Below are 27,875 nucleotides of genomic sequence, written 5' to 3'. Positions count from 1 at the left end.
CCTGCCTCTGGGCTAACGAGAAAGATGAAACAAAGATGAGCTTAGGAAAAACCTCTAAAAGTATATAAAAACATTTATTCATTGGAAAAGTAGGAAACTGGCAAATGTATATTCCAAGGAAAGCAGCTCAACTCGGTTCAGTTAGGCTAGTTTAAGAGCAAAGCCGTCTGTTATAAAGACCATTTATGCATTAAAAAAACAAGGAGACAGGCAAACAAGTATTTTACAAGGGGAATGGAATTCAAGGTCACTCTACAAGACACCTGCACAGCAGGGTTGGGAACAGGCAAGGCTGCCCCTAGGACCTGTGCCTGTGAGCAGATGCTCGGCGGATGGGGGTGGTTTTCTTGGGTGTCTCATCGTCTGTCATCTCTGCTGACGGTTCTATTCAAAGAATTGGGGGAATAAGAAAAAGCTGAGTCACAAAGATGGTGAAACATAGGTCTCAGAGAACAAACGGGACAGTCCCAGACCACACTGCACAGGGAGGAAGAGGACCTTGGGGGCAGGGGGCCTACGCAGCAGGACCCCATCAAAGCCAGCCTCCCCCCCGCCCCCCGAGCTGTGCTTCTTCTGGGCCGGGTGTGGAAGGAAGCACCGTACCTTCCTCGCTGGACTCATCACTTGAGAAGACGATTCTGAGTTTCTTTCTTGAAACTCGCTGCTGGGAGTTTGGATGCCATCGGGTAGTACGGCGAGGCTCAGGTGTGACAAAGTCACTGTGTGACGCTGCAGAAGCCAGATGCCGGTGTCTAGAGACTAAAAAAGGCAGAGGCGTGAGTCCAAAAAGGAAAAAAAAAAAAGGAACCTCTATCTGAGAGGAGGGCCCCGCCTGGTCTGTCTTGCGAGGGGCTGCCTCACGTACCAGCAGGCTGTTTCCTGGCTGATGGGGCTCTCTGGCTACCCGCTTGGCCAATCTCAAGTTCCTCTATTGCATCCAAACCTCTGGTGTGACAGGCCCGAAGCTTCTGCTCAAATTCATCTATTACAGCCTGGAGGCAAAAAGAGGTGAAAAGCAGGCCTGGAAATATATAGTTATTTCTATGATTAAAAAGAAACAAGTCGGGGCTTCCCTGGTGGCACAGTGGTTAAGAATCCGCCTGCCAATGCAGGAGACACGGGTTCGAGCCCTGGTCCGGGAAGATCCCACATGCAGCGGAGCAACTAAGCCCGTGCGCCACAACTACTGCGCCTGCGCTCTAGAGCCTGCGAGCCACAACTACTGAGCCCGTGTGCTACAACTACTGAAGCCCGTGAGCCTAGAGCCCGTGCTCCGCAACAAGAGAAGCCACCGCAATGAGAAGCCCACGCACTGCAACGAAGAGCAGCCCCCGCTCGCCGCCACTAGAAAAAGCCCGCGCGCAGCAACGAAGACCCAAGGCAGCCAAAAAAAAAAACAAGTCCGTGAAAAGACATGGAGGAACCTTAAACGCATATCACTAAATGAAAGTACCCAACTGAGAAGAGTATGTACCGTGTGGGTGCGATGATACGACACCCTGCGAAAGGCGAAGCTGTGGCAACAGTAAAAAGACCCGTGGCTGCCAGGGCTGCGGGGAGGTGGGGTGAACAGGGGAGCAGAGGATGCTCAGGGCAGGGAATCTACTCTGAATGTCGCGCAGTGGTGGGCACAGGCCACGATACATTCGTCTAAACCCTCAGCGCGCACATGACCGAGAGTGAACCCTCCTGGAAACCACGCTCTCTGGGCGATGGTGATGTGTCAAGGCAGGTTCATGGATGTCCCGCTCTAGCCTCTGGCGGGGGATGCGGGTAACCAGGGAGGCTGTGAGGCTGTGCCTGCCTGGGGGCAGGGGGCACATGGGAGGACTCTATACTTTACTCAGTTTTGCTTTGAACCTGAAACTGCCCTCAATAAAGTCTACTAAAGAAAAGAAAAAAGAGAAACAAAGAACCAGGAATTGGAGACAGAAAGATCTGGTCTCAGGTCACTCTGGTTACTTGGTTGCAATCAGCTGGGGCTAAGTCAGAAATCCAGAGCCGCAGAACACCAGAATGAACTGCGGCTGGAACGCAGCGGGTGCGCTCACCTTGCCCTCGGGCTTGGCTCCACGCCGCAACTTGCCCACAACGGACAAAAAGGCGCTGAAGATGGACTCGTCTGACAGTTTATCTCCAAAGCAGTCAAAGTTTTCCAGCACCTTGCGGAGGCCCCGCTCTGTGAGGGGCAGCTGTGACACGCAGTAGGCCAGGTCCCGGTACTGGCGCTCGGTCCTGTGGGCGGGACGGCTCTGTGAGGAGCAGTGGGACCCAGGAGGGAAAGGCCTCCTTCCTCATCAGCCTCCCACAGCCCCGGGGAGGCCCCTGGGGCGGGGGGTGGGGGGGTCGGGGGGTGGGGCTCTTTCCCTCTCGGCACAAAGAGCCCTCAAGGAAGGCAGCATACTGGGCCGTGCGGAACCGCTGACACAGCTTCTCCACCAGGCTCTCGGTCTGCTTGTCCTTGGTGATGTAGGAAAGGAGCTGCCTGCAGGAGGGGAGATGCGGATGTGCTGTCTCTGGGGGCAGCTCCGAACCCACCCACTGCCAACACCAGCCCCGTACCCTCCCCAGCACCAGCCTTCTGTCATCCTCCTGCCTCCGTAGCAGGCCCTTCTCTGCCACGGCCCATGCCCGGGCCTGTCCCTCCTGCCCTCTCTCACGCCTCGGGGAAGGGTCCACCTCACCCTCCTGAGGAATTTCACTGTGACTGGAAATTTATAACAAAAGCAGCTGCCATCCAGTGTCAGGACTTTTACCTTATTGAATCTTTTCAAGAACTAATAAAGGGGAAGTATTTCTGGCCTCCTTTTACACAGGAGGAACAGGCACAGAGAGGTGGTTACTGCTGAAGTCCACACGGCTAAAGAGTAGCAGAGCCAGAAATCACATACAGGTTTGTCTGATTCCTAAGGCTGCTCTACAATGGAAAATGTGCCCCAAGGCCCAGGGAACTCTACTTCATGATGGTGTGGAAAGGCTCCTCCTCCACTCCTCCCTCAGGGGCTGACAGGCGGCTGATGATATCTGGAAGGAGGTTATAGATTGCATTGCCCTGTAAGAGAGAGAGTCACATCAAAGAGACGAGGTGACCTGCATGTCCCCCGGCAGCAAGCTCTAAGCTGCCCCCACCTCTCACCTTGCGGGAGAGCTCACTGAAGAAGTTCTTGGCCAGGGCAGCGATCTGAGGGGCAGGGTCGACGAGCAGCACGGCCATCTCGCTCACCTGCCCCTTCACCTTCACCATGTCCTTCAGGATCAGGTGGGTCATCACCAGCCCGGCTGTTTTCCGCACTTGCTGAGCGGGGTCCCGGAGACTAAGAATGAAATCCGTGTCATCAGGACCAAGACCATGGGCTAAAGCTGACGCTGGCAGAGAGGCCCTCAGTAGGACTCTATGGCCTCTTCCTAGTGCCATTCTAGAAGCAGTTAGAGGCTGTCTAGAGTTGAAAGCTGGGTTTGGGGAAAGAGGCCAAGGCTGTAACCAAGGCTTTAGACAAGAAGCATCAATCCCTTTGGGGCCACCCTCAGCCAGGGCCTGCACAGATGTTCAAGGGAACACTAAAGACCAGGGAACAGTTCTGGGGATTCTCACACTGACTTCACCACAGCCTCCAGGGCTGGCAGGGACGGTGAAGGTGCTGTGAGGTGTCTCTCACCGAGCATACAGATGAGGTGTCCAGGGGTCCACCACGTTGGGGAAGCGGATGGCCAGATCCCCAGTAGCAATCATGAGGTTAGATCGAACGATGGGGAGTGACGACTTTTCTAGCATGGTGAACAGAAGCCGAAGCTGGGAGTCACAGAAAGTGGCACTAGGGGCAAAGAGAGGATCATCAGGGAAACCATACCATCCCCCATCCTCCTGGAGAAGGCGATGCCCACCCCAAGGCCTACCCGATCATGCAGAACTTGCCGAGGGCAAGTGAAGCAGCTGCAGAGAGCTCTGGGTTGCTATAGAGACCAGGGTTGTTGCAGACTTTAAGCAGAAGTGGAACAAAGGCAGCCAGTGTCTGTTTGCCTGGTGGAGGGAACAACTCTAGGTTTGGGACAGCCTACTTAGCCGGGGAGAGGGTCACTCAGCAATTCTTCTCACCATCTAGCAGCTCCAGCTCACAGATGCCGCGGATGAGTTCTGCCTCGGTGTCATCAGCCGTAGCCCCAACCAGCCCCATCTCCTCCTCCATGGTGGCCTCAGAGCTTGGATTCTGATGGGAAGGCAGCCAGGGATCATGGGTGAGCAGACCGTTTTGATTTCAGCCTACCCTTCATTTTGCACAAATGGATCTGGGGAAAGGCAAATTCTGCAAAACCATTCACAGGCTTGTCACATGTATCCAAAGAAGGACTCCTGAATTAAACCGGAAAAGAACGAAGTCCGTCTGTGTTTAAGTTGCCAAAGCATCCCACTTCTCTTCTGAATTCCTCCTCACAGAAGCATATAACTTCCTATACACAGTAAACAGATGGAGCCTGCCAGACAATGGTTCAAAGTCACAGAGAAGGTCAGACTTTATCCCACTGCTGCAGGGCTCTGTCTCTCATTTGTCTGCCAGACATCACTGCCTCTAGCGGAGAGAACACAAGGTCCCATCAGGTGCTAGGCCCAGTCACCAAGGCTGCCGGAAAGGCCGTGGGAGTGTGCTGGTTCTAACAAACACTGCCTAGGGCACAGCCTGTGTCTTGCCAAGGTCCCTATCTCGATGCTCTGTATTTACCTAAAACCTTCCTTCCTGGGTGATCCATCTTTGTTCTCACTAATCGTTTCCAGAGTAGTAGCAGCTAGGAGGCAGTCTCCATCAGCTCATTTAACAGGAGAGAAGCGGAGATCCCCAGAAGGAAATGTGAAGGACCCGAGGGCCGGAAGCAAATCTGGGAAACGCCTGGGACCCAAACCCAAATGCCCAGGCATGCCATTCACCTTCTCCTTTGGTTCTTTCGTCTTATGCTCCTGTTCTTCCCGAAGAACTCGGCGCCGACAGAGCTCTCCACTCACTGCCTGCTCCAGATGCACCAGCTGCTGCAGAGCCACGTCCCCGGCCAGGGACAGCAGGTTCATCAACAGGAAAGTGGGGAGCATGGGGGTGTCCTCTGCAGGAGGGGGAGCAGGAAAGCAGGGAGAAAAAGACAATCAAATCTCACAGGCCCCCGCAATACTGATGGCCCCCTTGCTCACGCGCTCTACACCCCAGTGAAGAAGCAAGAGACGGGGGTGGAGGGTGTGGTAGCAGTGACTGGCCCGGCCTGAGTGACAGAAAGGGACAGCGTGGGCTGAGGGGGTCGGGAGTGGTTGTGGGAAGTGGTGGTGTCAGTGGCTCCTGGCCGGCAGGGACACAGCAGAAGCTGGCTGCTGCCCGCGGGCCCACCGACCCTCTTGCCTACTTACTCGGGGCCTCCTGGGGGCTGCTCTTCTCTCCCAGCTTCTCCAGGGCCTGCTTTGCACAGCCCTGCAGCATCCGGGCACAGATCACCTCGGGGCCCTCTGCCAGCTGGTAAATGAGGGTCACTGCCGCCTCCTTGAATGGGATCCAGAGTGGGTCTGGGCGGACAACGCCTGCGCAGCAGAAGGGAGAAGTTGCCACTGCAGACAAAGGCCCAATTCTGCCCGAGGCCCTTCATGGTGCTCACCTTTCGTGACCGTCTCCTGCAGTCGCTCAAACAAGCAGTGTTCCTGAGGCAGCCGGAAGGGAGGGTGACGTTTGCCCAGAGAAGGCTGTCCAAAGCAGGGAAGACAACGTGGGTGTGTGTTGAGGGTGGACAGAAGGACGCGCACCGCCTTAGTTTGGACGTAACCACCCCACGTACCTTCCTCCTGTCAGAGATGTTGGCAATGGCATGGCACACCTGTTGGGCCAACCTGTAGTCCTGTGGAAGCTTCTCATCCAGCCCTATGCTCACCAGTGTGTCTAAGTTGCTTCCCACAATTTCTGGTTTTCCTCTGGGAGAAGGAAGCCAAAGCGTTAAAGCCACTCACGGACACCTCTGCGTGGGGGACAACACCAAGGGGGGTAGGAACCAGCACCCAACTCAGGGCTTCGAGCACCTTGGAGCGCTACAGAGAGGCTCTGGCATAGGGCTGGCCCCTTGGCATCCCTCTTGCTCTGTTGACCCCACTGTTTCTGCTGCCTGGGGGTAGACTGGTACGGTCACTGTTTTATTCTCCATTTAGGTGGCTGATGCATGCGCAGAGCTCAGCTGGGCCTGACTGCTATTACTGAAGCAGTCTTAAGGGAACCTTCCCTTCCTCTCTCATCCTACCGCCTGCCTGGATCTGAGCCTCACCGTGCCATCATCCCAAGAAGCATGACAGAGGAACAGCGCTCCAGAGGAGAGCAGGGCACCTTCTTGGTTGCCCGCTCCCACAGCACTTGGGTCACTGCTGGTTTCAGTTCATCCTTCTGCACAAACTCACAGAGCTGCAGAGAAAAGAAAAAGGGCTCAGGCCAAAAAATAACAATTCCCCTGATGCTTGGTCCACCTCCTCTGAAGAGAATATCGAGAACCTAAGTAAGGCAATGTTTGTTTAGGAGTGGGAGAGGAAGGAGGCTCAAAATGTAAAGCAGGGTCTTGGGAGGTGCTTCCGTCTCCGCTACTTTTCTGCTCTCATGCCTTCAAAACTACGTTTATTAAGATGACATATTGAAACTGACCTCGTTGAGTTCATGTGGATCTATAGTTTGGACTACATTCTGGAGATTTCTAGTAGGTTTTCTTGCTGTTACCACTAACTCAACATGTCTGAAATGGATGCCATCGTCCTTTCTTGCCTTTTCATTTTGCCAACGACACCAACACCAACAGTCACATATGCTTCCAACTTCACAGTCACCTAATTTTTTATGTATCAGTCACTTAGTCCGACCTATTCTTCCTTTTAAAATTTATCTTCCATTAAAGTGCAATTCTACAGATTTTCCTCCCACCCCCAAAGTCTAGACTCCTGTCACTGCACATCTACAGCAGCCTCCAGGGACATCCCTGTCTCTAGCCTCTGCTCCAACCAACCTGTATGCTGTGACCTCCCCAGACGTCTATTTCATCATGCCACAGTTCTGCTCACCATGTAGAAATAGCTCTCCTCTGCCTGCTGTCTGGGCTCCTGGCCAGCAGCTACTCTACAAGATCTCGGGCCAAGTGCCACCAGCAGGCTCTTCTTTCCCGCAGTGAGGAAAAAACGTGGCCAGCGGTGATACTCCTCCCAGTGGACGCTGGTGGTCAGCACCACCTCTGCCTTTTGTCCCATAATCCAAACCCTTCAAAGCAGCTCTACCTCACTAAAATGCTGGAGCCCCTGGCTGACAAGGTTCAGGTCCTAGACTCTTGAAAGGCATCCCGGGATCTTCCAGATTTAGTTCCAAACCACATTTCCAGCTTTCTATCTTTTCCAGATGACAGTTTTGAGCCAGAACACAATCGTCTTCATTCTACAACATAGGCAGTACTCTTTCTTGGCTTTCTGTCTGAAATGTTTTCCCTCCTTTCTGTAATTCTCTAAATCCTACTCATCAAGACCCAGATTAAGTCCTGCCACCTTCAGGAAGCTCTTCCCTCGAGTATCCCATCTCACACTGCTCTCTTTCCCACTCTACTCGTCAACAGAACATACCAGGTAAGAGGATGTTTTCTGCAACTCTTATGCCTGAGTTTGAATCTCAAACTTTGCCCCTAAGTAGCTGAAATTAGCCAAGTTCTTTAAGATCTCTGTGCCTCAGATTTCTCGTTGTAAAATGCTGATAATAGTATTACCTCCTAGGGCTGTTGTGAGGATCAGCAAATTAATATGAGCAAAGTGCTAAATACAGTACCTGGCATAACGTGTTATTATTATTATATTACTATCGCTACTATAACCATTGCCTGGGCCACTTAGCAATCTGCTGCATTGCTCTAGAAATGTTTTGTGTTTTGGGCTGCCAACTAGACTTCAAAGCGAATAATCTTATACTTCTTTGCAGGGCTGAGTAAGTTGCTGAACACACAGTAATTACTCACTAATACTTGCTGAATGAGTAGGTCAAAGTGAGGAGACTTACAATTTCCTCAAGACACTGAACGGTCCCAACTGAGGCATCCACTAGCAGCAAAGAGAGATTGTGAATCAAAGTCTGGGCCTTGGCTCTGTGGGAACAGCAGAGATCAGGGGTCATTAAAAGACCAAGAAGCTGAACCTGGCAAACAGGTTATTAGGCAATCCCACCACAGTGTCAAATAATAAATATGTGCTTTAGACTCACAGATATAAAGAACAAACTAGCGGTCACCAGTGGGGAGAGGGAAGGGGGAGGGACAATATAGGGGCAGGAGATTAAGAGGTACAAACTGTTATGTATAAAGTAAGCTACAAGGATATACTGTACGTGGGGAATATTTTATAACTATAAATGGAGTATAGCCTTTAAAAATAGTGAATTACTATATTGCACACTTATAACATTTAATATTGTACACATCAACTATACTTCAATAAAAAGAAAAACAAAAACAAACCAAATAACTGCTTAGGATGGGTTTCACTGGAAGTTCAGCCCCACCCCGAGCCCATTACAGACCTAGTGCCTCTGGAGCTAGAACTCCCCTAGAAGAAGGGTGCCCACCTCCCCCGCCCCCGCCGCCACTCCTTCAGGAGGCGAGACACAGCCTGTGAAAAGCTGATTTCAGAAAAGTTAGCAAAGGCAAACACAGCCCATCTACCTGGCAGAATCCCCCTTAGGTTTGAGGTAAAGTTGGCGGTAGGCGTTCAGCACAGCTTCCCGGACACCAGGCTCCTTCGACCAGATGAGAGGCAGCATGCGGCGCACCCCGAACAGGGCCTGGGGTACCCCAAATTGGAACACCATCACAAAGAATTCAATCACCTCCTGTACCACTGAGAGGACAGACACAAATGTCACCTATCTGCTTGGCAAAACTCCCCCAATACTTAAAGACAGAACCTTTCTTAATGTAGCAACATGCGAGCGGAGGCCTTCCTCCTTTTTCCCTGAGGATGCCAACTCCCCTAAATGCCCCGTGAAATACTGTGCACACTCTGCAGGGCTACACAAAGCAAACTGAAGTAAGAATCCGGGCCTTTCAAAGGAGCAGACAGACATCAATAAATACGGACAAGACCGGTTCTTCCAACTCCAAGACCCAGTCCTTGCAGAGGGGATGCCGGCGTACCTGTAGTTGTGTGTTCATACATCATCTTGCTTATGATGCCAATGGCCTCTGTGATCTTCAGAGAGAAGCTGTAGGCGTCCTGCAGATACTGCACCAGCATCTCCTGCTTCACCAGCTCATCGTTTTCCCTGCATTTCTCAGGCTCTGACACACTGGACTTGTCTTTACAGCCAGTCTCTCCTGGGCCCAAGTTCCCCGCAGCCCCCTGGGGATTCTTCTCCTGTGTGGGAGCTGCTGGGCCTACAGTTAAAGAATTACAGGATGGTTTTTGTTCAAGGGTATATGGGGAAACCCAACAGATCTAAACATCGCTGAATATTTGTTTCTACAATAGGAAAGTTTTTTTTTTTGTTTTTTTTTTTTGCCGTGCCGTGCTACCTGCGGGATCTTAGTTCCCTGACCAAGGATCGAACCTGTGCCCCCTGCAATGGAAATGCAGAGTCCTAACCACTGGACCACCGGGGAATTCCCACTAGGAAAGTATAAATTTAGAATTTATTCCAAAATATGTTAGTTCATTTCTCAAAAAAGATTCCTCAAGTCCTCTACGGTTTGGAAATAAACTTTTATACCCTGTGACTAAATCTTAGGCCCGTGGGCTGCTTCCATTCCAGAGCAGAAGCACCACTAACTCCCCTCTAGCCTCTTTCAGCACCAGGGTGCCAGCCAGGCGAGTGTCTGACATAAAGTAAATGGTCTATAAATACAGTTGAAGTGTCTTGTTTGCTGACTGAAGGAAAAGGAATTTACCTTTGAAGATAGTTCCTAAGAGATTCAGGAACCCGGTCTTCTCTGACTCCTCTGGGTCCATATGACAGAAGGGTTCAGATTCCTGGAAGTGGCCTATGGCTTCTCGAGTGAGAATGATGGCCTGCCTGACAGAACATAACCTGTCACCAATCAGGCACCCATAAGAGTGTCACTGCAGCCTTGTGTCAGGCAGCCTATGTCATGATTCCATCAAGAACCTAGACCTACTGGTAGAGAATTCTGTCACTTGTATAAAAAGGGGGAAAAAAAGTAGATATGTTTGACTGTGTGACTACACATTATCTCTAGAAGGAGGCTCACTATGCAAAGGGAACTAACTGGCTGGAAAGCAGGTTTGGAAGGGATTTTTCATGGCACGTCCTTGTTCGAATTTTAAATACTGTACCATGTGAACATATTGTCTAATTACAAAAAAGTAGATTCCTGCTTAAAAAAAAACAAAAAACCCCCAAAAACTCTGCTATTAAACTGTTAAAAAGTTACGTTCTAACACGTTTAAATTTGTAACTGGAAGCCAGAACCTCAGCTATTAAGAACTTCACCCAGCACTGGCTGCCAAGGATTGCTGAAGGAGGGGACATCTTTAACACGAGAAGAAGCCTTTTCCTAACTCATCGCTAGCATGCTTGGAGGCAGAGCAGGCTGCCTTTTATGCTTTAGCAAAGAGAGACACCAGAGAGACGTAGGGAGTTAGAGAGCCAACTAGCCACCCTCTCTTCAGCCTTTCTGAGCAGCCTAATTAGGTAAGAAGTAAACTAATGACTTGTGGCTGAGGTTTAAGAATACCTGTGGACAGCTATAAGGCTTTTGTTGCCAAGGTGCTCTCAAGTTCTAGTCACAAAAATCTTTTCTCTAAGATCAGGATTCATACCAGGTTGATTTAAAGATTAAGGCAGGATTGAGCACGTTTGTTATTATTTATCAGCTCACACATTTTGGAATTAGAAAGCCACTAGAGATCTTATGATCTAATCAACTATTTCTAAATAAATAATGAAACTGAGCCCCAGAAAGTTTAAGTAACTTACTTTATAGAACTAGAATTCTACTTACAGGTCGTCTTCTTCAAATGAAGCAGGACTTTGGTCATATTCAATTATAACATGATTTACGTTTAGTTGTTTTAGTAGTTTCTTTAAACATTTGTAAAAGTAGAAAAGCATGCTTAATTGTAGACTTTGCCTTTGGCATAAATCTGATGTTCAGACTATTACTGCAATGAAAACACCTACCACCATCTGATGGCAGCATACCCTAAGTGCAGTTCATTTAAAAAAAACATTGTTAAAGAACGTACATATGTGTATCAACAGTCACTTTGCTGTAGAACAGAAATTAGCACAACACTGTAAATCAACTATACTTCAATTAAAAAATATATTGTTTCTCAAAGGTTAACTCTAAACCTAACAGGTCATGAGAGAATATCCCATTCTTTCACATACTTGTAACTAGCTTTGGCTAGCAATCGACGGATGCGTCCTTCCACCTCTTCCGCCGTCTCTGTTTCGGCAACCTCCTCAGGCATCCCCTCTCCTTCCTGGGGAAGCTTCAGCAGCTGCTGCAGGGTAGCCTTCAACTCTGGCAGCATGGCTTCCCACTCCTCCCCTGGGTCCAGCACTGCGGCTGAATGAGAAAGTCTCACTTAGACTCTTGCACTGAGTTTCCGGCTGCAAGGAGAAGGCTTTCTGGGGCATCCCGCAGCAACTACTCACAAGCAGCTGCAGCTCGCCTCTGGGCCCTCATCTCTTGTAATTTCTGGGTTTCCTTCTGCAGCGGTCCAGCAAGGTCAGTATCACTAAGCTACCAAGGTAAAAGTGAACATCAGGGTCACTGAGTCATGGAATTTCACTGCTGTTTCCATTTAATTCCTTCTCTTTTGGGTGGGCCCAGACTACTTACCTTGCAGGAAAAGGGATTATTGGCGAGAAAACTGGCCAGCAGCTGGATGGCGTTTTTACAAACCAGCACCGACTTGTCTGCCAGACGCCCCACTGCTAAGGCCACCACTGCCTGGAAACGTGTCAGGGGCAGAGCCTACGTGGAACAGGAAGACAGGATCAGATCCCGCCCCACACCTTCCATTCTGCTCAAGATGATCGTGAAGTACTCTACATGAGCTAGCCACTCATTCTAAGGAAACTTTCCTACGGGATGTGAATAGCTCAAGAGGACTGTCTGTAGTGGTTAAGACATACTGTAGTCCTTAAATGGAGCCCAGAATCCTTGTCCTTGATAGAGGAAGACCTTTACTACGGGTAGTAGAATCCTGAATTCTAGACTCCTCTTTGACATAGCTACTTTTCTTTTGACCCTGGATTCCTCTTTTCTTCGGCCTGTACATAGAGGGGTACCGTGTATCTTTATCATGTCAAAGGCCACTCACCTTCTGCTGGACGATTCGGGTAAAGAGTTGCAAAACACGGCTCCGCACAAAGGAGCTGACGTCGTGGCCGTGGGCCTGCAAGGTGTCCAAGAACTGGTCTCGGGTGTCTCGGGCTGCCGCCTCCAGCTGATCCCCGTTCAGAACCTGCAGCACCATCTCCGCCACGGCCGCCAGCACGGCATTGCGCATCATGTAATTCTGAGATGGATATGAGGCTGGTATGAGCCTCTGCACCCCCATACTGACTGTCCTTTTCCTAAACTCTTGTGCTCATCCAGGCACAAAGAAGGGGTAAGGCCTTTAGGCAAGGTTAAGCTTGCTTTTCTTAGCTCTGACTTTTTCTGGTCAACTGCCCAGCAGGTATTCATTGACTCCTGAGGTCACTAGAAAAACCTGAATCCCAGAAGGGCCTTGTCTGGTCAGAGGAGAATGTAGGGACAAAATAAACAAGAGCCCAGAGCAGTTTTTCCCCACAAGGCTCACCCAGGTAACCATGGTGGCAGCTGAATATGAAATCACATCCATCCACCAACACACGTCTGAAAAGCATTAATTATTACCTTTCATCTGAGGCCTCAAAGCCTTTGATCCTTACTAATAAACACCGCCTTTCCCTCACACTTCCCTTCCCACATCTTACTGACAGGGAAACAGAAATCAGCCCTAGTGCCAACCAAGTCCATTACAGAATCATGGAGAATAGTGTTTGGGGTTTTTGCCAGGCCAAGAGCCAGAGAATGGGGTCTTGCATAAAAAGTTATAGTACATTAGATGAACAAGCAGACTGTCTTTGCTCCTGACATTCACCGAGGAGTGCCAGCATCAGTTTGGGAAGCAGTCAGGCTAACACTGAGGGATAAGACAGATGATGTGGGTGGATCTGAGAACCAGGTGGGCAGGAAGGGGCTTTATCCTGAGGAATGGGTGGGACCCAGAATCACAGCTGAGTCACTCTCACTAGACTTAAGCTGTGGAACTGTCATCTCCCCTACCAGACCTGGGTGAAACCAGTGTGATATTGAAATAGGATTAATAAGTGGCTCTTTATTTAATTCAATAAACTTCATCTGCTTCTCTATAGGAAGGAACTGCCACAGTGATTAGCCCAGACAACTTGACTTCACGTGAAAGCTTCCTTCTTGTTAAGAAACAGCCTTTCAACAATGCACTTAAAACCCCTAGAAAAACCTGAGATCCCCAGGGGACCACCTACCTCTCCATCCAGATGATCTAGTAGAATGCACATGCTGGACATCAGGATGGCCGGGACACGCTCCGCTAGTTCTGTCAGGAAGGCGGCAAAGCCCTTTGCCCCTGAAGGGTCCCGACTCAACTCCTGGGGACACTTCTGTCCAATCTCTCTACACAGGGGAATAAACATAGCCATAGCAGCATAACTTAATTACTCAGGTCCCAGTAAGGGAAGGTAAAGTTGGTATCTAATATCTGAAGGAATCTAATGTTACACAGAGAAGCAATTTCCAATCTTTATACTCTCCCTGAGGGAAATGAGAATTAGAAACTTAGAGAAGGAAGGGTCACCTTACAATCTCTCCTACTATGCTCTTCATTCCATAATCAGTTGCCCACAGACTCACAGCTGCCACCAGTACAGATGCCAGGTGTTCAAAGTGCTGCAGCATCTGGATGATCTTCACAGTGGCACCTGTGGAAGTACTACACATGAGAAATCACGGGCAAAATGAAAAGGGTGGGGCAAAGTGGAGGGCTAACTTACTCAGCATATGGTTATAACGTGTCAAGGCGACACCAAGCAGGTGTGTTATGGCTTCCCGGGTGGAGCGGTTCTTCTGGTGACTAATGGTGGGGTTCTCCAGGAGGCGGTAGCAGCAGCCAGTAACCAAACTGAGAAAGGAAGAGTTGAGATGGTGACATCAGCGGTCTGGACTCAACTACATTGGTCTTGCCTCATTCATTCCATCTCTGCTGCCCCAGTCAGGGTCTTCTAGTTTTCTTTATTCTATCGCCTTCTACACCAAGTTGCTTTGCTTTGCTGACCCCCAGATAGGTACTTCCTCCTTCTGGATTACCAACTTTCAACCAGTTATAATGTCTACACAGAAGCTGAATATATGATAAAAGACAGGACAAGATCACCACTGACTTCTCATTGTTAAATGGCCAACGCAGTCCTCATCTTTGTTGACCTTTCAGCTGCATCTGACACAACTGGTCACTTCTTTCTCCTTGAAACATGCCTCATTTGGTACCAGGAGGCCAGACTCCCTTCTCAGTTTCTTCAGCTGGTTCTTCCTCCTCATCTCACTCTCCTGATGCTGGAGTGCCCCAAGGTACAGTCCTTGGACTTCGGCTCTCTTCTAGCTATGCTTACTGATTTAGTGACCTCATTCAGTCTCATGGCTACAAATACCATTTATATAAATACATTATATTCCCAAATGTGTGCTCTAGCTTAGACCGCTCTCCTGTCTTCCTTCAGCTTTGTACATTCCACAACCAAATCTGACATTACTTGGATGTCTAATAGGCACCTCCAGCTTTCTATGTCCAAAGCAGAACTTCTCCTGTCCCCCCAAACACGCTCCCACAGCCTTCCCCGTTATTTCAGTCACCGGCAGCTCCATTCTTCCAAATGCTCAGGCGAAAACCCTGGGTGAGTCACCCTCGACCACACCCTCCCTCAAACCTCACACGCATCTGTCAGCTCATCCCGTAGGCTCTCCTTAAAGAACAAGTACAGACTGCATCCACTTCTCCCCATCTCCACCGCCCTCTTGGGCCTAAGCTACTGTCATCTCTTGCCCAAGTGACTGCCACAGCCTCCTTACTGGTCTCCCGCTTTCCTCCTTTCCCTCCAGAGTCTGTTTCAACACAACAGCCAGGATGAGCTTGTTGAAGACAAGCCAGACCACCTCACTGCCCTGCTCGGAACCCGAGTGGCCCCATCTCACTCTGATAAATGCCAACCCATGATGGCCTATGAGGACCTGCAATTGGCTCCCTGTTGCCCCGACCTCACAGCCTACCCCTCACCCTGTCTCAGCTGCCAGCTCTGGCCTCAGCGCTATTACTTATACGTGCTCAACACACTCCCTCCTGTGTCCTTGCTGTTTCCTGACCTTGCCCTTGCTCTCCCTCCAGATATCCTCATGGCTCTCATTACCTTCTCGAGGGCTTTGCTCAAATGTCACCATCTCAAAGAGGTCTTGCTAGAACAGCTGATAAAGATTACAACCCTTTCCCATCAAACTTCCCACTCCCTCCACTATCTTTCTCCACAGTAATAAACTTAAGACATACTATATATTTTTACTTATTTAAAAAATTGTCTTCTGATCTAAAATAGAAACTCTAAGAGGGCAGAAACGCTGGTTTTCAGTGACTTTAATGACACCAGCCATGCACCTAGGAGATTCTCAGTAAATACTGTTTCATGAATGAATAAATGGCATTAAAGATGAGAAATTCAAAGCAGTTTCTAATCTTCATTATCTACTTCTGAACAACTCAACGTAATGGGAATACTTCTGTGTATTACAGACAGAACTGAGGGATGAAATGAAGTATTTAAAAGGCATATCTAGTAAAGCAAATGTGGTAAAATGTTAACATTTGAGGAGTCTGAAGGGTATAGAGGATTCTTTGTACTATTCTTGCAACTTTTCTGTAAATCTGAAATTATTTCAAAATAAAAAGTTAAAAAATTGAAAAACAACAAAACAAAACAAAACAAACAAACAAAAAGCGTATCTAGGGCTTCCCCGGTGGTGCAGTGGTTAAGAATCCACCTGCCAATGCAGGGGACACGGGTTCGATCCCTGGTCTGGGAAGATCCCACATGCCGCGGAGCAACTAAGCCCACGCACCACAACTACTGACCTTGCACTCTAGAGCCCACGCACAACTACAGAGCCCGCACACCACAACTACTGAAGCCCACACGCCTAGAGCCCGTGCTCCGCAACAAGAGAAGACACCGCAATGAGAAGCCTGTGCACTGCAACGAAGAGTAGCCCCTGCTCGCCGCAACTAAAGAAAGCCCGCGCGCAGCAACGAAGTCCCAACACAGCCAAAAATAAATAAATAAATGTGTGTGTGTGTGTGTGTGTGTGTGTGTGTGTGTGTGTATAAAGCATATCTAGCAACAGAGCCTCATTCCGCATAGCCAATATCACCTATAGCAATCAACTACCCACCAGACAAACTCCTCTTCGATTATTGAGTGACTCCACAGGTGACGGATGTCCAACTGGAGCAGCTGTGTTAAAAGCTGAAGAATTGGTTGCCTCTCTTCTTCCCAGTCAAAGCCATGGGTTGCCTTGGCCCGGGCTTTCCTACCCTAAAAAAGGATATACTTAAGAAAAAATAAGGAAGCCAAAAGGATCATGATCTGCTAGTCTGAGTGCCCAAACTATCCAGTATTGAAACAAGGTAGAAGGTAAGACGGAAGTATTACAAGTTCCAAAATATAAAAGAGCTGCTTGTCAGCAAAAGATACATTGTGATACTTTTGAGTACCTCCTCATAAACCTTAAACATGGGTCAAGGGCAGAAAGGAAAAGATTCTCAGAATCACTGAATTCCATCTTTCCCACCAATTCCCGTATCTCCCCATATCCCATATCAAGTGAGCCAGGAATAACAAATTACCTTCCCACCAAGGTCCAGGTCCATGAGGCTTGTCTGGCTGGTCATGGTCTCAAAGGATTCCAAGAGGCATATGAGAGCATAGCAGTTCATCTTGAGGGCATTTAGGTGTGCGCTTCTATCTGACCCACTCAAAGTTGCATCATCCAAGATGGCGGGAAGTTCCTGGGAGTGGCGGGATACCACTGCGAGGGGCAGGATGTGGAGTCAGTTTCGTTCACTTTCCTCATACAACCCAACTTCAAAACCCCTAGCACTTGCAGCCATCAGATTACCAAAGATCTGTGTTTCATCTCTCAGTGGCTACAACACAAGCTAAGTCCTCTGGGACCCCTGACCCTGATAGCCTGAACATGCCCTATCCCTACTCTCTCACTCCAGTTATCCCAATTTCTCTCTGGCAACAGGAAGAACTGCCTCTATTGAAGAGAGGCAGTTCAAGAGTAGGAAGAGTTTATTGTTGGTCTGCCCTTACAGTGAACATACATAACTCTGTATTGCCCACCAAGATTACAGACCTATAGGTCAGAGGTCCCCGGGCTTAGCCAAACCAACTGAATCACCACAGCCTTGATATCATCATGTGGCAGGAAAAAGTAAACAAACAAACAGCAACACACACCTTCCATCCCCTACCCCCGACCCATAAACACCTTTTATCAGGAATTCCAGAGTATCTTCCTTGAGGCCAGGGTCTATACTTCGAAAGTGACTATGAGGGAAAGAAAGTGCGGGGGGGTGAGACAGGAACCTGCAGAGCCCATTCTAATAGATCAGATCGAACCTGAGGAATCTAATACTTAAAAAAAAAACACGTGAAATTACTCGACTGAATAAATATGGTGGCAAGCTGGGGTAAATGCTCATGAGTAGAAATATCAACACCCAGAACCATTTATCAGTGAACTATAATTTGGAATTTCAGGACTAACATGCAAAGTTAGGGCAAATAGCCACCAGTTGTTTTTAAAGTATCAGAGGGGTACTTTACTTACTGCAGAATGCTGTAGATGGTATCAAAATGCTCCAGCATAGCCAGGGGCCCCTGAGCTCGAAAGGCAGCCTGAAATGCTATAAAGATGAAAGAAACTAATCAATACTGAGGGGAGAGGCCTTTTTGGTAAGTTCTATTCATGGCAGAAAATGGAGTTAATTGCTTTTCTTGGTAGAATCACAAAAGTAGACACTTCATTTCAATGTAATCTACTATTATAATAACATCTGACACTTTGTCCTGTTTTACAATTAAAGCCTTACTTGAGTTTTATTACCACATCTCTGAACGAGATGAAGCAAACAGTACTGTGCCTATTTTATGGGAAAATAAATTAAATGTCTGAGTAGTTATGTGACTTGTCCAACTGAGTAATGAACACAAACTCAGGATCTTTTTATTTTTAATTTTGAAATTACAAAAGTAGCAAAAACAGTACACAGTTCCTGTATTTTTCACCCAGATAATGGTAACATCTTATATAACCATAGTACAAGGATCTATTCTAAACCAAGAAATGAACATTAATTCAATGTTATTAACTAATCTACAGATCTTACTTGAATTTTGCCAGCTGTTCTATTTTTGTCCTTTTCCCAGACCAGGAGCCAGCCTAGGATACCACAATGCATTGATTTGTCATACCTCCTTAGTCTCCTCCAATCTTTGTCTTTCATGATCTTGACACTTGAAGTGTATTTGCCAGTTATTCTGTAGAATGTTCCTCACTTTGGGTTTCTCTGCTATTTTCTCATGATTAGACTGAGGTCATGCACTTTCGGCTAGATCACTGAGAAAGGGAGGATGGGTCCTTCCGATGCATCATACCCAGAAGTAGGTGATGTCAATGTCTTATTACTAGTGATATTAACTTTGACCAGTTGGTAGTGTTTGCCTGGGTGTCTCTGCTGCAAAGTTACTATTTTCCCCTTTGCAACTAATAAGTATCTTGTGGGGAGATACTTTGAAAATCCTGTTTCTCACCACATTCTGCCCACTTATTTAAGCATCTATGGATGATTCTTGCCTACCACAATTATACTTTTACTAAATGGTGATTCGTCTGTTTCCATCATTCCTTTTATGCTTACTTAATGGGAATGCCAGGCTAAGTATGAGCTGTTACTTTCCCTTCTTTTATGTATCCAATTATTTGTTTATAACAGAATGGGCTCATGAACGTTTCTTTTATTATGTGTTTTAATCCATTCTTCTTATTATTAATTTTGTTGCTCAGACTGTCCCATACTTGACCACTGGGAGCTCCTTCAACTTGGCCTGTGTCTCTGACATGCTCCCTTCATTCTTGTTCTCTTACTTTCTTGTACCACAAGATGTTCCAGGCTCGTCTTGTACCTTCCCTGGCTCAGTCCTGGAATCAACCATTCTCACTGGAGTCCAGGTTTCTTTTATGAGAGAATGGTATGTAGAAACCAAGTTCTAGGCCCTAGTTAAGATCACTGCTGTTGGAGCTTTTAGGCCCAGTCAGCAGAGAAAAGCAGGATATACATATATGTAGGTGTAAATGCACACACTCCTCTATTTTTATCTCTGTGTATATATTAAAAACATAAGTTCACTTACATATTTGCTTAATCCTAGTATACACATAAAACAGTTTCAGAATTGCTAACGCACACCCCTTTAAAAAATAAATTTACTAACTACCTTACGCTAATCGTGTAAAGTTCTTTTATATACAGTTCACAGTCAAAATACTGGACTTCCCTGGTGCTCCAGTGGTTAAGACTCCGCACTTCCACCGCAGGGGGCGCGGGTTCGATCCCTGGTCAGGCAAGATCCTGCATGCCACACAGTGCAGCCAAACAAAGCAAAACAAAAAACCCGAAATACTGGGTTTCCTAGTTACTTAGGTTATTTTCTTCTGCAATCCTTTAGTGTGATTATGTCAAACATCTGTATTACACTTAGGTTCATTTGTTACTACAGATTTTCCTTGACTTATGATGGGGTTACATCTTGAAAAACCCCCTGGAAGTTGAAAACATTGTAAGTCAAAAATTTAATACATCTAACTCACTGAATATCATAGCTTAGCCTAGCCTACCTTAAACACGCTCAGAACACTTACATTAGCCTACAGTTGGGCAAAATCATCTAATACAAAGCCTATTTTATAATAAAGTGTTGAATATTTCTCATAATTTATTATTTTTTTATAGTGTTTGTTTTTGTTTGTTTTGTTTTTTTTAATATTTTATTTATTTATTTATGTATTTATGGCTGTGTTGGGTCCTCGTTTCTGTGTGAGGGCTTTCTCCAGTTGCGGCAAGCGGGGGCCATTCTTCATCGCGGTGCGCGGGCCTCTCACTGTCGCGGCCTCTCTTGTTGCGGAGCACAGGCTCCAGACGCGCAGGCTCAGTAGTTGTGGCTCACGGGCCCAGCTGCTCCGCGGCATGTGGGATCTTCCCAGACCAGGGCGCGAACCCATGTCCCCTGCATCGGCAGGCAGACTCTCAACCACTGCGCCACCAGGGAAGCCCTCTCGTAATTTATTGAACACTGTACTGGAAGTGAAAAGCAGAAGGGCTGTCTGGGTACAGGATGGCTCTAAGTGTATGGGTTGTTTACCTTGTGATTATGTGGCTGCCTGGGAGCTGCGCTTGCTGCCCAGCATCATGAGAAGAGTATCCTACTACATACTGCTAACCCAGGAAGAGATAAAAATTCAACATTCGAAATATGGTTTCTACTGAATACATATTGCTTTTGCACCATCATAAAGCTGAAAAATCGTAAGTTGAACCATCGTAAGCTGGGGGACATCTGTACTTGTATTACATTTTGAAAATCCAGCATTTTTTTTTTTTGGGGGGGTGGTGCTGTAGTTCCCCGACCAGGGATTGAACCTGGGCCACAGCAGTGAAAGCCTGAAATCCTAACCACTAGGCCACCAGGGAACTCCCTGAAAACCCAGCATCTTTTGATTCTCAAACTCAGTGCTCTTTTCATCTTCACTGTACTGCTTCTATATAAAAACTTCAGTATAAAAGGGAGTAGCAGCTAATTATGACTTACAACATGCAAGAGTAGCAAGGCAGTATGGGAGTTAATTTTTTTTTTTTTTTCTGGCTGCGTTGGGTCTTTGTTGCTGCGTGCGGGCTTTCTCTAACTGCAGTGAGTGGGGGCCACCCTTCATTGCGGTGTGTGGGCTTCTCACTGTGATGGCTTCTCTTGTTGTGGAGCACAGGCTCTAGGCGCATGGGCTTCAGTAGTTGTGGTGCATGGGCTCAGTAGCTGCAGCACATGGGCTCAGTAACTGCAGCATGCAGGCTCAGTAGTTGCGGTGCACAGGCTCTAGGGCAGGGGGGCTTCAGTAGTTGTGATGTGCGGCCTCTAGAGCACAGGCTCAGTAGTTGTGACGCATGGGCTTAGTTGCTCTGCGGCATGTGGGATCTTCCTGGACCAGGGATCGAACTGTGTCCCCTGCATTGGCAGGCGGATTCTTAACCACTGCGCCACCAGGGAAGTCCCGGGAGTTAACTTTTGAACCAAATTGTATATCTAGCTCTTTCTGTGGATGGGGAGGGAAAGAATTCCACCAAATTCTTCTCTTCTGCAGTAAGAAGTTGGTTTGCCTAGAAAGTAAAGCTTGAACCTTGTACTGCATTATCACTGCTGGCTCACTGACCTGATTCATCATATTGCAGTGTTATGCTGTCCAACTACTCTGCGATGTTTAACAAACTATTTTATTTCTCCAATTCCTACTGACACCCTAGCACTATACTCATAGCATGTTCCCCCCTTTCTTTATACCTCTTCTTATGCTTTGCCTTTCTTCTTTTAGTAGATGACTGCTTTCTACTTCACCAAAAAGAATGAGACCCAAAGCATGGGCTCCCTCATGTAATCCTGCCTCTCTGTCAACAAGTCATTCTGCCAACACCTTCCCATTCTTTGCTTCAGTCTCAAGTGAAAAGATTTTCTGTTCTAAAGCTAAGCTGTCTCACTGCCCCCAAAGACTTGTCTCCTTTCTTTCACCTCTGGCCTCATCCTCTCTAGGGAATGCTCTTTTCCTGACGTGCTCAGGCCCCTACTTCTTTAAAACAAACAAACCCAAAAAGATCAGTGCCTTTCATTTGACTTTGTGCTCATATCCCTTTAAAATTTTGTGTAATCTTTCTCAATTCCCTGAAACCTAGTTTCTGAGATTTACCAATCTAACAGCTATTCTCTCAAAGATTACCCATTACCTATTTTTTATTACATCCAATGATTCTCTCCATTCACATTCCTCCTTACTTCTCCAAAGCAGCACCCGCTGATCTAGTCTAGTCACCCTGCTTAGGTTTATATGTGGCTTGAACATTTACTAGGCTAAGCTACTTAGCTTACCAAGTCTCAGTTTCTTCTTTTGTAAATTGGGAATAATAACAGATCATACCTCATAGGGCTTTTCAGAATTTTCTGGTAAAGATTAAGTGAGATAATCCACGTGAAACAGTCAGGACAGTACTTAGCACATAATGTAACTCAGTACTTGTAAGCTATCTCCCACTCTTATAAACCTCCTTCTGTAATCTGGAAAATATGGTAAAATGAAAATGAGAAAGAAATAAACACTGTTAACATCTGGCTAATTTTTTTCAGTTTATTTTCTATGCATACTATTTCTATTGTTGAGGTCGTATCACGTATTCAACTCTGTTCTGTTTTTTAAAACAATATTAAAATAAGGATATTAAAAAAAACCTTTGTAATAGTTTTTAATGACTGCATAACATTCCACTGAGTGTACCTCAATTAACTTACTGTTCCTCTATCATTAGACATTATGGTATTTCTAATTTTTTCCACTTATTATTAACACATTTACTCCCCTTGTAAATCTGGATTAAATCCCACTGACTGATTACTCCATTCATGTAACTACACAAAAAAAAGTGGCTCGAAAAAACATAAAACCATGCCAACTATTCTCACTTTATGACCTCAAGTAGGCCCTTAGCATTTCTTAGTAAGCCTATAACAAGTTCCCAGGCCTATTTGCTTTCTTCTAGGCAATTATTTCACACCTTTCCTCTGTTCATAACATCAAGATCGCTTTCCCCCAACTCACCTTCAGTTAAAGGCTTCACTTCCTATCTCACTGAGAAAACAGAATCAGACAGAAGAGAAACTCCAACTGCGCCAAGTTCTGTATTTATTGGCACGACCTGCATCTGTGCCCGTAAGCTCTGCCTTTTTTTTGCTGCTGTGGATAAACTGTCCATGCTCTAATTAAACCATCTCCTCCCCGCCGAGCACCAGATCACATACTCTGACTCCTTCAAGGATACTGCTCTGACAGTCATTCACTCTCCCTCTGGCAGCATCAGCTTTCCCCTCTCTCTGATTATTCCCATTCAGCACATACACATGTAATGTTGCCCATCTTAAAAAAAAAAAGTCCTCCCTTGACTCTGCCTCCCCCTCCAGCTACGCCCTATTTCTCTGCTACTCCTTAAAGCAAAACAACCAGAAAGGGTTATCTAAACTCATCAACTCTAACCTCTCTCCTCCCATTTTCTCATAAACATATTCCAATCAGGCTTGATTCCCACGGCTCTGAAATAGTGTTCAAGGTTACCAGCCATTGCCACATTGCTAAGTCCAGCAATTAAATGTGTAGCTGATCTCTCCTTTCCCTTTTGAAATTTCTCCTAATTTAGCGTCTTTGTTCACTTTCTGCCTCAACAACTAGTCCTTAGTTTCTTCTACTGGTTCTCTCTCATTTTCCCAGTCTCTAAATGTTGGACTGCCTTAGGTCTTATGTCTTGAAACTGCTTTTCTTCTCCATCAATACTTACTCCAATCTCACAGCTTTAAACACCCTCTACATGCTGAATATTAAATCCCGAATGTGTATCGTGAGCTGGCACCTCTCCCCCGAACTCCACAATCATATAACCAACAGTCTAAATGTGCTCCTCTCATACTCTACCCATCTCAGTAAATGACAACTCCATTCTTCCAGTTGCTCAAGTCAAAAAGCCTTATTTATAATCATCCTCAATTCTTCTTTCTCGAACCCTGTAAATCCAATCCAGTCCATCAACAATCCTGTTGGCTCTACTTTCAAAATTCACTCAGGATCTAACCTTTTATGATCACCTCCACTGCTATCACCCCAGGTAAGCTGCCTGGTATTATTTTATTAGCCTCTTAATTAGTCCCCTGCTTCTTCCCTTCCCCCTTACAGTTCCTGCTCAACACAGTAGATACACTTTTAAAATGTCAGACCATGTCACTCCTGTGCTCAAAACACAATGGCTTTCAAGCTCACTCTCTCTGAAGCTAAAGTCTTTACCATGACCCATAACACCCTAGATCAGTGCTTCTCCAACTGAAATGTACATCCGAATTACCTGGGGATCTTCTTAAGAAATGGATTTCTGATTCAGTAGTTTGAGGATGGGTCTTCCTCCTGCATTTCTAACAAGCTCCTAAATCATGATACTAACGCTCCTGGTCTGAAGACCACACTCTGAGGAGCAAGACTCTAGAATAATCTGTACCACTTCCCACCTGACCTCTCTTTTCCTAGAGCACTCCCCTCCAACCCCATTGACATTTCCCCACCTCAGGGCCTCAGCACTGGCTTTCCTGTCTGCTTAGAATGCCCTTCCTTGAGAACCTGTATAGTTAACTTCCTCACTTGTATGGTCTCTGCTCATATGTCACCTATCAGCAAGCCTTCTCTGATCATCCAACATAAAATGCTAGTCCATAACCGGCTCACTGTAATCTTTTTTGTCTTGCTTTATTTTTCTCCTTGGTATTTACAACCATCTGACATACTCCATATTTATTTATTACTTGTTGAAAGCCTTGAGAGAAAGAACTTTGTCACCTTGGCTGCTTTATTTTCTGTTGTATCCCCAGTGCCTAGAACACTGCCTGGCACATAGCATAACACCAGTAAATACTTGAACAAATTAAATGACCTGACCTTGTGTATTTATAGTAGAACTTGTATTTAGGGTTCTAAATACCAAAAGCAATGCAATTGTTATAAAAAGGACTCTTAAAAGGAACAAGCATTCATGTAACAAAGTGATACATAATAACAACTGAAGAACAGTTTGCTAGAGTGTGCAGCTTGTGCCATTGGTGATGCACAGATCCACGCAATATGGAGAGAATGGTCTCTCTGTGGACACCCATCAGTCAACTCCACACTCTGCCCTCTTCCTTGCTTACCAAATGGTGATATGTTCGGGTTTAGGGAAGCCTAGGTAATGATCTTGATCAATTTAGCCAATCTGGATAATTCCATTTCCCTTACCAGTAGTTAGGGAAATAGGCACCTGATCCAATTCTGGCTAAGTCTGTTACAAGACTTCTGGTAGTTTTAAAACAAGAAAGAAGAAAAAGCACAAGATAGAAAAATCCCTTTTTCTACTTCTGCACATCAGAGCAAGGAGCTGTCATCTGGCAACAATGATGGGAAGGCCAAGAAGAGACAAGCTGGAATTATATTATCAAAGTGCTTGATAATTAATGAACGCTACTTGTTGTAGGAGATAACAAACAAAGTAGGTTATTATCCAGATGAGGAAACCAAGGCACAGAGAGAATCAGTAACTGTCCAAGGTCAGAGTAGTGGAGCCAGGATTCAAATCCGGGCAGCCTGGCTCCACAGACTTAATTTCTACTCTCTATAACTCTCCAAAGCAATCTAACTGACACAAGACACTTCCAAGAAGTACAGTGACATTATGGATGGGGTCTTGTTGATAATGCATGAATTGTTCTCGGTCATCTCTAGGTTTCAATGGGCAACTGCACTGTACGTGTATTGTGCAGTGTTGCAACTGTGCACATATGCTTTTTTCCATTATTGCACACTCTTGGAAATGTGATCTAGACTCTAAAAAAGTATTACCTGAAACAGGTCAGGTCAAGTCCCAGACATTCTAGGAGCTGTCTTCTCCTACAACTCTTAAAACCACCAGGACTTTATTTTGGCATATGGTAAGAAGTCAAGATCTAAAATAAAATTCTCCCCAAAGACTAACCATACACACCAAGACTGTTTATTGAATAACCTAGAGAAGGTGGTCAATGAATATACTCTTCGTGTAATGCAACGCTAGGGAGAAAACAGTTAGGAACAGGAAAGACATGTTCCGTGCCCCCATGGAGCTTAGTGGTGTAGTGGAACAGACAGACAATATAATCACATGTGGGTGGTTGTTTTGAAGTGCTAGGCACAGTGGCAGCTATGGACTCTTACCTTTAAGGTGCGATGGAAGATGTCTGATGGACAGTACCTCTTGCACGACATACTGATTCACCCCTCCACTTTTCAACAACTCCTCTGGGGATAAGGGCAGATGGAACTCATACAGATGGGGAGACATCTTTCCCCCAGTGGCTCACAGGGCTAGAAGCCAAACAGCAAACAAGTCAGGGCCTATATCTAAGGGTCGTCTTTTTAATCTGGTTCTATTATTCCCCTCCTCCGATAAATAACACTTTTTAGTCTTACATCAAGCTAATAACATTATCTTGGAGCGTGTGAGATTAAGCCTGGACTAGAATCTAATTCTAGTTGTGACTCTGACACTTGGCCATGTCACTTAACCCCCTGGGCCCCATCTGTCAAACAGGATTACTGATCTCTGATTACTTTACAAAATTGCTCTCAGGATCAAATGAGTCAAGGGGTATTAAAGTATTTAAAGAACTGTAAAGTGGCATATCGACGCGCTAAGTTAGCATTGTTATTTCTGTTTTTATGGGCAAAACTTCTTAAGTATATAGACACTGTCTCATCTGAGGCCAGAACAGTGACCCAGTATGGGCTAATGGGCTTCCTGTCTCCAGAATGAGAGAACATGAACATTTACTATTTGTTTACTCTGTGCCAGGTTCTGTTCGGCTATTTGAACGTCCTATCTGATCTAAGACTCCAAATGCCAATCTCATGAAGTGCATAGTAATATAGCTCACTTTACAAATGAGGAAACTGAGACTAAGGTTAAGCGATTTGCCCAAATTCCACTGCGGATCTGTGAGACTTACTGTTTCTACCACGTCGTACCACAAGGACACACCCACTAGACCTCCCAGCCCAATACCGCGTCCTACAGCAAGGTGACCGATTTTCCCGGCCTCTCCTTCCCCGCTCCCCCTGAACACCGCACCTTACAAGAGCACTTCGCCCGCCGTTCCTCCAACTCTGGCAGTGGGGCTGAAACGAAGAAAAAACCAAGGAGGGCACAAGACGCACCAATCTGCGAGGCGGCACTCCCGTGGGTAGAGAGACCGACCAATACCCGCCAGGCGGAGGCAAAAATCCGCCTCCGAGCCGGGCGCCGCGCGCGAAAAGCCACCGAAGTGCAGTTCAAATCTCAACGGCCGCAAGGGGGCCAATTGCGACGCTCGCTGCAGACACCGGCCAATCAGAGCGCAGGAGCCGGAAGGTCCGAGGAGGGCGGGGCCTAGATTCCGGCTCCCACCCCCCCCCCCGCCGCCGTTGTCTCGCGGCCGCCTAGTTCCCCACAGGGTCCTCCTTTTCCGCGGTCGGTGGAGAGGAGGCCCTGTCGGTGCCTGCCGGAGATGCCGCGTTTGTAGCTGCGCAGTGGCCGTGCCCCTGGGACCGTGACCCACTCCGTCACCCCCAGGACAGGAGGCAAGTTCAGGCCGGCAGTTAGAAGGCTTAGGCTCTAGTCCAGGTTCCGCCATGTTCTCTGCCATATGACGTCCAGCAGGTCACTTCACTCCCTCAGCCTCAGATTTCCTCCCCTGTCGATTAGGGGGAATAAAAACAGCTACAGCGCAAAAGTGCTGTGGGGCACAGAGAAGGGAAGCTCTGAGTTCCAGGTTCTGGACCTTCATCTCCCTCTGGAAACAGGAAAGGGTGAATTTGTTTGACCTTCAGCTTTGGGGGGCCCTAGGCAACGAGACGAGTCCCTCAGCTCTTCC

General features: G+C 46.9%; 1 protein-coding gene and 1 non-coding gene across 3 annotated transcripts; both read right to left on the bottom strand.

The window, feature by feature from the left end:
• Positions 1 to 55: 55 nt before the first annotated feature.
• On the bottom strand, positions 56 to 27,875 carry NCAPD2 (non-SMC condensin I complex subunit D2). Of its 2 annotated transcripts, none has more exons than XM_068559927.1 (32): positions 27,095 to 27,875; positions 26,182 to 26,331; positions 17,941 to 18,016; positions 17,599 to 17,657; positions 16,949 to 17,130; positions 16,495 to 16,637; positions 14,055 to 14,182; positions 13,859 to 13,982; positions 13,530 to 13,677; positions 12,317 to 12,514; positions 11,833 to 11,967; positions 11,646 to 11,733; positions 11,376 to 11,556; positions 9,910 to 10,034; positions 9,160 to 9,399; positions 8,689 to 8,863; positions 8,031 to 8,115; positions 6,280 to 6,413; positions 5,803 to 5,935; positions 5,626 to 5,710; positions 5,384 to 5,551; positions 4,919 to 5,088; positions 4,094 to 4,205; positions 3,895 to 4,018; positions 3,657 to 3,812; positions 3,137 to 3,314; positions 2,958 to 3,052; positions 2,405 to 2,485; positions 2,052 to 2,235; positions 866 to 992; positions 604 to 759; positions 56 to 384 (listed from the first exon to the last, which is right to left on the bottom strand). In XM_068559927.1, the coding sequence occupies exons 2-32, from the start codon at positions 26,306 to 26,308 to the stop codon at positions 299 to 301; spliced, it is 4,203 nt and encodes a 1,400-aa protein (XP_068416028.1). In that variant the 5' UTR covers positions 26,309 to 26,331; positions 27,095 to 27,875; the 3' UTR covers positions 56 to 298. The 2 variants fall into 2 exon arrangements, with proteins under 2 accessions (XP_068416028.1, XP_068416029.1); XM_068559928.1 differs by having other exon boundaries at positions 27,100 to 27,875.
• Positions 17,207 to 17,533, bottom strand: LOC137776006 (small nucleolar RNA U85). Its single transcript, XR_011076129.1, has one exon. It is a non-coding gene; the product is annotated as a small nucleolar RNA U85 (small nucleolar RNA).

Source organism: Eschrichtius robustus, chromosome 13 (assembly GCF_028021215.1).
Source record: "Eschrichtius robustus isolate mEscRob2 chromosome 13, mEscRob2.pri, whole genome shotgun sequence".
Classification (NCBI taxonomy): domain Eukaryota; kingdom Metazoa; phylum Chordata; class Mammalia; order Artiodactyla; family Eschrichtiidae; genus Eschrichtius; species Eschrichtius robustus.
The sequence above is the reverse complement of the archived record's forward strand: the minus strand, read 5'-3'. Positions and strand labels throughout refer to the sequence as shown.